The sequence below is a fragment of the Gobius niger genome (genome assembly GCF_951799975.1).
Source record: "Gobius niger genome assembly, chromosome: 6".
Lineage (NCBI taxonomy): Eukaryota > Metazoa > Chordata > Actinopteri > Gobiiformes > Gobiidae > Gobius > Gobius niger.
The window spans coordinates 13,533,397-13,544,973 of record NC_136857.1 but is presented as its reverse complement, the minus strand read 5'-3'; the positions used below and the strand labels follow the sequence as shown (position 1 = coordinate 13,544,973).

Genomic DNA, 11,577 nt, shown 5'->3' with positions numbered 1-11,577 from the left:
CTTGTCAAACAAAACGCCCTTCGCACACAACTATGATATCCCACATTCTTCCAGTATGGATGAAAACACACACTTGGCAAGTTAGCATTGATGCTTAGGGATTTAAAAGTGTTTTTAGCCCGTTTATTGCTCAGTCACTATTACAAAACAAAGCTCAATTCTTTTAAGATACAGTATTTTGGTAAGGCTGGTGATTATAAGAAAGACATCCTCTGTGAAGCACTTTTACGCACTGCTACATTCATCCCTCACCTTTCCCTCTGGCCCAAACCGCATTTGTTTCCAACACTTTCAGCTCAAATAAATAATAACGGACTAATTGGTGCACGTGTTTGGTGTCAGAACAAGATACAGTGAGTGCAAAGCCGTTTTAATTGGCGCGCTGTTTTAAACGGAATTCGCTTTTGCCCTGTGCGTCCCGCGCTACTAAGCGAGGACATTGCACGTGTACATTAACTACTACTTATAATTAAATCTAGTCTTTGAACTTCAATAATGTCAAGGCCTTCACCTTTAACCCCCTGCAATAAAGTGGAATCAAGGAGCCCCTTTTGCCCGGAAATGTGTGCCACGGCAAAACGGGCCAATGGGATGGAGTGGGAACAGAAAAGGAATGTGTAGAGAGTCCAACTTTGACCCTGCGCGTTAAACTACAGCAGGTAACTTTGCCAGCTTTAGCACGCTCTGTAAATACACTTGATTGTGCTTGTAAAATGTCCTGCTATTACGCATGAAACTGTATGTCTTTTTTGTGTGTGTGTGTGTGTGTGTGTGTGCGTGTGCGTGTGCGTGTGTGTGTGTGTGAATAAGCCTTTGTCTTAAAAGAGAGAGAGAGGAAACAACTGTTGGTTAAGCGCTGAAGTGCATGTCATAGTAGGTGGTTCTGTAAACACGACGGTTTTGTGTGCTCAGTTGTGGGTGGTTCAGATACGTTGTCCTTTAATTGTTAACTTGCATCTTGCGCAGGTTTGGGCGCGGATCAAAGAGTGTTTACGGCTGGAGGAAATTCAAAACTTTGCAGAATATAGCAACGATTTGAGGATTTTAGAAGCTTTGCAGAATATAGCCTAACGACACCGTGTTTTCATTTCTGACCAGCTGCGTCAGAAAACGTTTGCTCGGTGAATGACCAACTTCTGAAAAAAAAAAAAAAAAAAAATGCGTTTGCTGAGATCAAGGCTACGGGAAGCCCTTTCTGCCGTCGCCACTCACTCGCCACACCCACCAACCTTGGCCCTGGGACGATGACGTGGAAAATGTGTAGGTTTCTCCAAGGCACAACGTCACCAACAAGACAAGGCTGCAGACACTGCCGTAAGTGTTCTCTGCTGACCACACGGGGGCAAGAATCCTTGAGACACGCTGCTGCACTTGGGGAGGGAAAGGCTTCCGTCAGATGAGCATAGCAGTGTTAGCAATGGGAATCCTATAGTGGTGGTGCACTACACGCTACACGGTTAAAAGACTGAGGTTTGCGGTTACAGTTGCACTGCAAGTCTGGAATCACAGATCTAGTAATCCCTGAATGACTTGTTGAAACATCTACAGAGGTGGAAAAAACAGGCTACCTGAGTGACGAGCAGTAATAGATTAAAAAACCGCCGTTCCTTCAGTCGAGCGCATGTGTTTTCTCGAGGTCTAAGAATAAAGATTGTGGACTATTGAATACCAACACCGCCATTGGATTAGTAAACCTTTTGCACCACACTATGTGCGACTGAACCATCCCACCTGAGGATGTAGCGTGCGTGCATAATAATATCAGTTTCCCCCCTGCTATGTGCGTGTGTAACTTGTTTTTCTAAATTGGCTCTCACTGTAACTTTAGCCTGTTGGTTAGTCTGTCGGCCTGCAGTTGCTGATCACAAAGATCAGCCCCATGATTTCACCTTTGCTTGGGCTTAAGGGTATGAGTGTCGGGGGCTTTGTGTGATATTGTTTAGCAAATTGTGGGCTCCAGTTGAAACAAGTGTAATTAAAGACTACAGTAAAATACGGTGGCAGTTGCACGCGCTGTCTCCGGGACGCATTTCCTTGGCCATGCGTGAACGCTGAATGTGCAAATGACCTTAAACTCAGTTTGTGGCGTTTCATCATGTTAACGGTACATTTACAATACAACCAACTGATCTTTTGAATTACGGTTATCTGGCTTAGCTAAATTGTAATAAGAAATTATAACTAGGACATGAAAAAAAAACATACACGACACTATTCTAGTGTAGCGTTTCACAAATGTAATTCTGAATATAGGCCTGTGAATCCAAAACTGGAGGCTTGGGCACGCTGTTTTACGCATGTCCAAAGGTTTTTGGCTTAAGTTGAATTTATTTTTGGTATAAACACAAACACAAAGCATAAATTAACCCACTATTATTTGTTGTGGAAGAGTGTGGTGCACAGCAACCTTGCAGCGTGAGTTTAGCCGAACTGACGGGAGCCCGAAGGCTATGCGTCACTGCATTTTTTGTACGTGTCAGTGGAGTGAGAGCGAGAATCCAAACCTACAGATTAGGTGAATTTTTTGCTCTTCTTTGGTGACTCGTGAATGAAAATGTTCCTCACCATCTTTCTAAGAACCCTCAGAATTATGAAAAATAATGAACAAAACACAAGGATTTACATGGGCTATTTTCATTAACACAAAATCTTGCTCTTTTGGCGTTTGCTTCATCAAAAATGCTACAATTATTTTGACAGTGCTGAGCTACACGCGCAAACACACGGACGCGCTTGTACATAATAGTTCTTAAACATACCAACATTTCCACGTCACCACCAGTTTTAACAATATAGAGTTATAATATAACACAATATAACAATGGATAGAACTATAGTTTATTTACATCTGCAAAAAATAAACAATAGAAAAAACACACAATGCAAATAAACCAATGTAATATTTAGTCACAAATCTAAAGACGCCACGTTGCATGCTAGGCCATAACATTTCAGTGACGAGTAGCATCATCGTATAGCCTGCTATGCAGCAGCTCTAGACATTTTTGTATGGAAGTACATTTGAGTATTGCATTAAGAAAACAGAACTTCCAAATGGATTGTTATTATTCTTACATTCAGCCCACTTATCTCGATAAACAGCTTAATGACTCCATGTCAAATAAGCAGAAAGCCGTGCGTACACGTAAACAGAAAAAACAATGAATGAAATAAACGAACATTAGCGTCGAACAGACGATGCTACTACTACTACTACTACTACTACTACTACTACTACTACTACAACTACCGAGTGAATTACTAGCCTTCTTCTAATAGGTCGCCTAACATAGGCGACGTTTCAGAAATGACAAATAATCTGTCCCTTGATTTGTACAAAATAACGTTATATCTCAGTGGGCCGACTTGTAGCTCTTATTTCGCCTATTTGGCTTTAAAGTGATATATTTGAGTTAATTTGTTAATCATTTTAAATCCATTCCAGGCATATTTATTGAGCTGAGCTTGGAAGTAAAATAAGCCTAATGCAATTTAAAGCACCAAACATGTTGCGCCAAATATGTGATGTAATCAAAGCTAATGGCTCCTGCTCACTGTCAATATTTTAAACATTATGATTACTGTTTTGTTAATTAATTCAATACGATGCAGCTGAAAGTCTTACCTGTTCGGCCTCTTCTCTAAAGTTACCTTTTCTGTTTGTTTGTTTTAACATAAAAAGGTAAAAATCTCTTGCTCAAGTGCTCGATTTAAAACATGTCACTTTGACGGTCCAGTACGGTTTTGGTTTCGTGCGTAAATTATATATAAACGAGTGAATTTATTTATAGGGAACCGACCATGTGGATTATTTAGCTATACGCACGTGCATGTGTAAAATTGTATGAATACAAATACAATTACTCTCGACGAAATACAAAACTGCCCCCTTTTCCCCCTGACAAACCCTCTTTCTCCATTGTCACAGGTACCTGGAACAACGTCGAGATTGTCTTTCGGGTGGACGTGTGACCTTTAAAAGAATTAAAATCATCCAACTTTAGCCACGTTAAGTTTCTCCATGCAGCTTCTCCTGCAGCAGTGAGCCCTTTGTTCCCCTTTTCTGGGCCTGCTGTCTGTTCCGTTTATGGTCCACAGGGTGGCGTACGTGCTCCACGAAAAAGCTCTCTCTTCTCCCAACTTGACCGGGCTGACGTCACGTCAGTCTGGAGCGCCAAGGCTACTTCCACGTTTCTATTGGTCTGGAAATCACATGACATTTCTCCCAGCATCCTTAATAATGTAACTGATATTTTTGCACCCTTCTCTAAAAGATGTCAGCATCCTGTCTCGATTCTCCAAGAGAACTCCCCCAGTCTAGACCTGATAGTGCTAGTAGTAAAAAAAAAGAAAGAAAAAAAGTCATGTCCGAATAACGGCTTGTAACTTCCTCATGGATTCCTTGAAGGGTGGATCATCTTCCTTTAGGGGTGACGGTTATTCCAGCAACTCTGGAATGTACACCCCGCTATCTTCAGACTACGGACATTCAGAGATGAGAAATGTGGTGAGGCTGCGACAATCTGCACAAACGTGCCAAAGAGTCGAGCATCCTTCAGGTAGCCTTGCTTTTGGAAGCATACAGGATGCGCCATACATGTGCCAACAGCCAGCCACATGGACCCTCGGCCCCGAATCCAGCAGAGACCAACAACTTGTTGCACACTGTTTACAGCCTTGCTCATTTCCAGCAGGCAACGTCAAGGAGGAGGCGTTTGGTTGCCTTTATCAGAATGGCTGTGGCAATAAGGAGAAGCAGACAACAGGGCCGATTTACATCCGGATAGGAGACAATAGCCGCAGGCCTGAGCAAACTGTCCCACCGTCCAGCGGCTTTGTCCAGGTGTACAGCCAAGGCAGGCCGCAACAGGACAGCCATCAGCAGTTTACCCCCGGCTCCTCTTCTTTGACCCACTTGGCTGTTGATTCAGCAGAGGAAAAAGCGTCAGTTAGTTGCAGCAAATCAACGCAAGGAAAAACAAGGGATGTTACAAGAACAAATGAGAAACATAGCAAGAGGGAAGAAGCAGCAAAGACTGGCAGCTGCTCTGATAACTCGGACCAGGAAATAAAAGGTAGAATACAATATCTTCTGCCTCTCAGCTCCATCAATTTCACACTGGTGCATGCAAAAGTGTGATTCACAAGCATGATGCAAAGATACACGCGCAAATGTTTTAAGTCTGCGCATGTCATGGGTCCAGGATTGGCATGACAGCAGGCATCCGCGCCAGCAGGGGTTTTGTAGCCATGGCACTTAACACTTTTCTATTAGCGTGAGAATGCGAGATGGGTGCACGCGCTGTATTTGCCCACTCTGTGACACGTGCACAAACGCATATACGTACAGCATCCAACATACAACTTCTTGGCGTTATTTTGTTACGCGCACTTCTTTGCACAATTTAATCCAATCAGTTGAACGAGGCTTAAAAAGACACACTACAATAAAAACTAAAGAAAATACTTTTAGCCAATTAACAACATTATTATTAATGCTATGCCACTACTATTAGCATTTTTGTGTGTATATATATGTATGTGTATATAACGAATATATATATATATATATATATATATATATATATATATATATATATATATATATATATATATATATATATATATATATATATATATATATATATATATATATATATATATTCGTTTGTGAAGTTACTTCTTTTCGTCAGAGAAAAGTGTGCACGTGTAATGGTGCATGTGATGTATGTGTGTGTGTGTGGGTGGGTGTGTGTGTGTGTTTAGACTTAAGGTTAAAATGACGCTGTGCAATTTAGCTTTTGTCTATTGTGACGATTCACTCGGGGTTTTGTAGTAAATTGTTATTTTTTGTGTATTTTTCCGATGTTGGAATTAACGCATATTTCCGGCACCGTCTTTCCCGTGTCTACATCTCTTTTTCTGGTCGGCCTATGCAGGTTACTTTTTAGCCATTTTACCACGAGATCCACTCTAACACACAATTTAGGTTTTCTGTTAGCAAAAGTAATAACATTTTATGGGAGTCTGAGGTGCCATGGGCCTTGACAAAAGAAGTGCTTACACTAGAGGTGGTTTAATTTGATCTAATTATAGGCGTGCCTCTCACAAAAGCAATTTGGAAACAGTGGGGGTTAGAAACATAAGATTCGCCATTTTCAGTTGTCGGATTATTTTCAAAGATGGCTGCAGACAGTGTAGGCAATGCGCTCTCCACATTAAACGAGCGTTTTGATCCAGAAACGGGGATGACCATTTGAGAAATGGGCGTGTTCGTGGACCTCAGAGTCAGAGTACAAATTTTACAATTTTGAGGATTTTTTCCTTTTTTCCTTTTTTTCTCCTTTTATTTTCTAACAACGTTCACTAATGGCTGGTATCCTTTCTGCTTCATCAGATAATGTATCCACGGAAAAGGCGTGTGGAAGCTGGTTAAAAGCCAAAAGTGGACGGAAGAAGCGCTGTCCATACACAAAGCACCAAACGCTGGAGCTGGAGAAGGAGTTTTTGTTCAACATGTATTTGTCTCGGGAGCGCCGCCTGGAGATCAGTCGGAGTATCAACCTGACCGACAGACAGGTCAAGATCTGGTTCCAAAACAGACGAATGAAGCTCAAGAAGTTTAGCAGAGAGAGCCGCGTGGGAGAACATATTTACAACTACACTTGAAGAAGAGACACTTTACGCACACCACACCACGTGATCCACATACGCTCAGACTGATACCACATGGCTCCACAGACACGTGCATCCTTTTTGTGTGTAAAAGCCAACATGTAGTTTCCTTTAAAAAAAAAAAAAAAAAAAAAAAAGACTGCTGATATTTACGGGTGACTCTTTGCCATATTTGTTGCTCGCTGCAGTTTTATTACTCTGCATTGGAAAACGACGCAGTCCCTGTGCTGGAAATATTCAACAGCCAACTTCTTCTCCCGGTTATAGATGTTAAAACATCTTGCGCGATGCAAATACAAATTGACTGCAACACCGAAGGAAATTAACAAGGGCAACTTCCTTGGCTTTTTTTTTGTGTGGAAATAAAAGGATGGGGGTGAGAGACGGGATGAGAGAAAGAGTGGTCTTAGGAGTGAGAGACCATAACGTTGATTTAAATATTATCCAGGTGACCACAGTAAGTCAAGGTCATAAAATTCTAATGTCAGGTTCGCCCAAGAAAGCGTTGGGGGTGGATTTTATGATCTGCAAATATAATGTGCTGCAGCAGTAAAGATGCGTTCAAAGGTGTGTGTGTGTGGAGGAGGGCTAATCCAGACTGCAGGATCCAAGGCAAGGCGCTTGGCTGGAGGAAACATGCCGCTTCAGCCTCCGCCTCCGCAACGGGATAATGCACGGAGCTTTTTTTTTTATGGACGCAGGAGATGGGGGGAAAAATGGTGGATAAAGACAAGGGGGGGACGACGGCACGCCACAGACTGGAGGTTTCGCGTCAAGCACGTGGAGGATAACTAAAGCATCAAGGCGGGCGTCATCCTCCGTTCGACTAAAGGTAGGACATCATTTGACTTGGTATTTTTGATTTCCTGCTTTGGGAAGTATGTCACAGCCTATGCATGAGGCGAGGGCATCCGCTTTGACAGCTACCAGCATGCATTTGCGCACGCCTGCTAACGTCGGCAGTTTTGAGAGGTTTCTATTTGCCGCCTGTTCCAGTGGAATTTAGGGGCTTTGATTTATCTTGACAGCTGATTGTACTTTTATATATTTATAGTTGTCGGAAAGTCTAAACAACCGTTCAGGGGTTGTTCATTCAAATCAAATATCAAGTAAAAGTGAACGTAAACTGAACTGCGTGACAAGCATTTATATTGATTGTGTGGTGGGATATACTCGCCTGTTCTTTGTGCTGAGAGAAAAAAATAATAATCCTAATTTGGGTTTTTTGCATGCATTTTCTCCTTGGATTTTCATCCCTTTGCGCGAAGCTGGAGCGTGGTTTAGGTAGTTTCATGTTGTTGGGGTTGGCTTCCTGGCTCGGCAACAAGAAACTGCCTTGATTACGTCAGTTCGTCTTCATCAAGGGCACAGCAGTTTCCGCTGAATACCCCCTATAGCCATCCAGGTCCCCGCAAATGGCATTGTAAATGAACTGGGGCTGTAATACCTTGGGACAGAGAGCTTCTTTCTTTGCTGCTATATTTGTGGCTGGCTGTAAAAACTCGCGAGGCTCTCAGAAGCATAATAGGTTGTAAACAACACAGGCTAAAGTTTGAGACTGTTGTGGTGCATCTGTCAGAGCCTCTCTTTTAGTGGCATCAGCTGCTTTATGGGCACCTCTGTGAGGCACGAGATGGCTTTTGGGCTCGTATTTGTACAGTTTTTTTATTTATTATAAAATGATATCAATGTCAATATTCAACACTTTCTTGCACGATTACCTTGATGTTTATTGTCCTCCTATGCTGTCATTGGCGGTCATCTTGGATTTGCCTTATGCGTTATTGGTTTAATTCTGGCTTAAGTAATTAGCGCGGAACTCGAGCTGTATACATGTATTTGCTACTCTAAGAGAGATTTAGCACAAAGCCAAAATGAGCTTCATATTTAGGCTATAATAGTATACTCTTCCATGAAGGAATTGTCAGAAGTGTTTGCTGGAAATGTGTGTCAATATGTATGTAAGATGAATAGCTTATTCATCTTTTTGTTTATTACGCAACAACCTTGGACTGATCACGCTTATGGAAAATATCAAAATTGGTTTATTGTTTACGAACATTTTGGTGTTGCCGTGAATGTGTTAAAAAACAACAACAACAAAAACAACAACAATAACAACAACAGATCGCTTTGGCTTAAATGATTCGCAGAGCTTTTTTTTCTTCTTTTTCTCAAATCAGATGAAATAATAAAGAAACAATAATGAATCTGCCCCCCGCCCCCTCACATAGTGCAAATTAGTAACATTTTAGTAGATGGTGTGCAAAGGCAACTTTATAAGACAGAACTCCACAAATATTAAAAGCTATTTGGAAATATCATTGTACAGCTTTAATTGCGAGATTCAATTATAACCGTCTCTGTTCCTTTATGTTCATTTCTTTTAATGATTGTAATGAAAGTAATCCCATATATAAAACAACAAAACAAAAAACAAAACATTTTTTATCAAATAAAAGTCTGCCCTTTTCTCGTTTTATCTGCACCCCCCATCCCTCCTCTCACTCATCGCGGTAGTGCAACTGGAAGAGACAGTCTGGAATCCAAAGTCACTTTCATTCAGCGTTGTGAATGAGGGTCTTCCTTGGAATGCGTCACTGACAAAGGCTTTACAACACCAGGAAATAGCTCTGAGAACTCCGCAGATTCGCCCTAAAACCATATAAACATAAAACCATTAATTTTTCTTTGTTGTGCGCACAGCGACTAAAGCTCCCGCTTCCTCCGGACAGTTCAACGTGTGCGTAATGACACAATTAGACTGGAAAGCTCCGAGCAAGACTAGAGATTAGAACATTGTTTTATTTTAACACAGACGTTTGTTGGTAAAAGTTAGACATTTTTGTTTATTTAATGCATATGTTAGTTGAACAAAAATACGGGTTAATATAATTGTGACTAAACCGCACTTAGACCGAGTGCAAAGCGAGACTATATAAAACCCTATAGTACCAAGATATTATTGGATGTTATAACTGTTTCATAACGCGCCCCCTCTTAGTTTGTTTGCCTATACGGGACTTAAAGACTTTAATGACAGGAAAGTGTGTTGAAGCTTGTGGCTATTTTTCGTCGTATAAATTTGCATTTCATCCATCACTTTAAGATGAAGCGCGCTCGTGTAACTTGAGCTTAAATCTTTCTCGAGTCTCCACCCTGCATTTTACAAGCACCTTCGCTGCAGAAACACCAATAAAATGAAATGTCAAATCAAAGCAGGCCTGACATCTATGCTAAATCATTTTCTAAGATATCAAATAATTTGATATTTTACACGAGTCTCACGCGCATTGGAAGGGTTGTCTGCCACCTGTACCTGTGTCCAATGCAGAACAATTCACTGTAATGAAATCTTGCCCCATGTTTGTACTCCTACTAAAGGCTACTTTATATTAATTATAAACAACAATGTAAAAAAAAAGAAAAACGAAAAAAAGGTCTGTTAATAAACTCATCAATTATACGCACGTGAGCATTTACATTTGATGTTCTGCAGAAATGTGCGCACTTTATCTCAAATCAAACTTTGTTGCTGCCGATATATTTAAATATCTGTGTCAGGTATGTTTTAACGAGTTAAAAGTATAAAGCAGTGTAAAAAAAAACAAAAAAAAACACTTGTCATATTAGCTCAAGACCAATGAAAAGTCACATGACACAAAAAGTGGTTAAGGGGCACACATAATCACTGTTTTGACTTTATTTATTCATTTTATAGGATCATGCTTTGCTGGTGCACATATGTCTCAAGTTTAATATAAAATAGATAGAATATCATGAATATACGAACACACACACACACGCGCACACACACACCTACATACGCGCACTTCTTATTAGACATACACAACAGTAACTACATAGATCAATTTAGAATCCATTCCTACAGCTATTAAGTGTACTAAACAGGTCTAGACTCATTGACACATGGCCCTTTAAAGCGTTTATTGTCGTATGTTTTTGTAATAAAGGTCGCAGAGCACTTCCCTTTCAGGTTTAATGGCGCCATTAGAATAAAGGACGTTTATCTAATATTACTCCATTTCTCAAGACCCTGAGTTGTGTCAGAGTTGTGTCTCTCTGTCAGCAGCGGCTACACTCACCAAGGCTAACGTTTGAGATTAGTCTGCGCCCGCGCCAGGACACCTATCGGCGCCTTTTCTGGCCACACAGCCTAAATATAACATGTTTGAATCTTGTCCTTAGCCAAGACAAACCAGGTGCATTCTATAGTTCTTTAACAGTGTGCAATAGGCTAGTTTCAATGTGCTGTTCCCATAGTTGAGTATTGTGTCAAAATGCGACTATGCGTTTTTAAAATGGACGCGTCACATTAAGTTGTTTTGAGAGATTCCTTAATAAACGTGTCAAATGTTGGACGCATTTGGGACGATGGCCAAAGTTCATCGGTGTAATCCGCTACTGCACTCCAAATACAAAGGTAAAAAGCGTTGTCATATAGGCTATATTTTAGAATAGACACTCTTGAATAACAGTTTCACCAAATGGATGCTTTTGAGTTCCGAGAGGGAAGAATAAAATCACTGTATCATTTTGTATTTATTTTTATTTTTATGTACGAACTTCAGTAGACGTAGGCGCATACATATGCAATCTAGGGATTATTTTGTGTCACCAGATTTAATTGCACAAGGGTCATTTAAGCGGCTATAGTTGCTAATATACCGGGTGCCTGATTGTTTTCTATGACACGCGCCTTGCCCGGTTTTTCTTACTCAAAGCTCATCATATTGCCTTATTTGTTGCGACCTGCAGAGTTTATTTCACAGGCTACTAAGTGACAAGCTGGCCCGGTGTAAAACAGCGAGCCACCGCCATTAGAGCCACTGCAACAGTATCCAATATCTTATAAATGCTTTCTAGTTAGTCCTTTAATGA

At 40.9% G+C, this 11,577-nt stretch overlaps 4 protein-coding genes across 4 annotated transcripts in view; 3 read left to right on the top strand and 1 right to left on the bottom strand.

Moving 5' to 3' along the window:
- LOC306964035 (rho-related GTP-binding protein RhoA-A-like) overlaps nt 1-11,577 on the top strand; it is a 470,655-nt gene that overhangs the window by 67,730 nt on the left and 391,348 nt on the right. The window lies entirely within an intron of this gene.
- Nucleotides 1-11,577, bottom strand: part of znf740b (zinc finger protein 740b) — a 220,933-nt gene that overhangs the window by 79,962 nt on the left and 129,394 nt on the right. The gene's annotated exons all lie outside the window — the stretch shown is intronic.
- Nucleotides 4,088-6,669, top strand: hoxc10a (homeobox C10a; the record flags this gene model as incomplete). The annotated part of the gene is given in 5 exon segments (XM_079558387.1): nt 4,088-4,160; nt 4,304-4,376; nt 4,378-4,944; nt 6,241-6,293; nt 6,398-6,669. Coding segments are annotated over 5 exon segments (1,038 nt in total).
- The window catches only part of LOC306964969 (homeobox protein Hox-D3-like), a 42,093-nt gene continuing 37,913 nt past the window's right edge, over nt 7,398-11,577 (top strand). The window contains exon 1 of the mRNA XM_079559147.1: nt 7,398-7,507. The gene's annotated coding sequence lies outside the window, so the exon portion shown is untranslated. The remainder of the gene's footprint in view (nt 7,508-11,577) is intronic.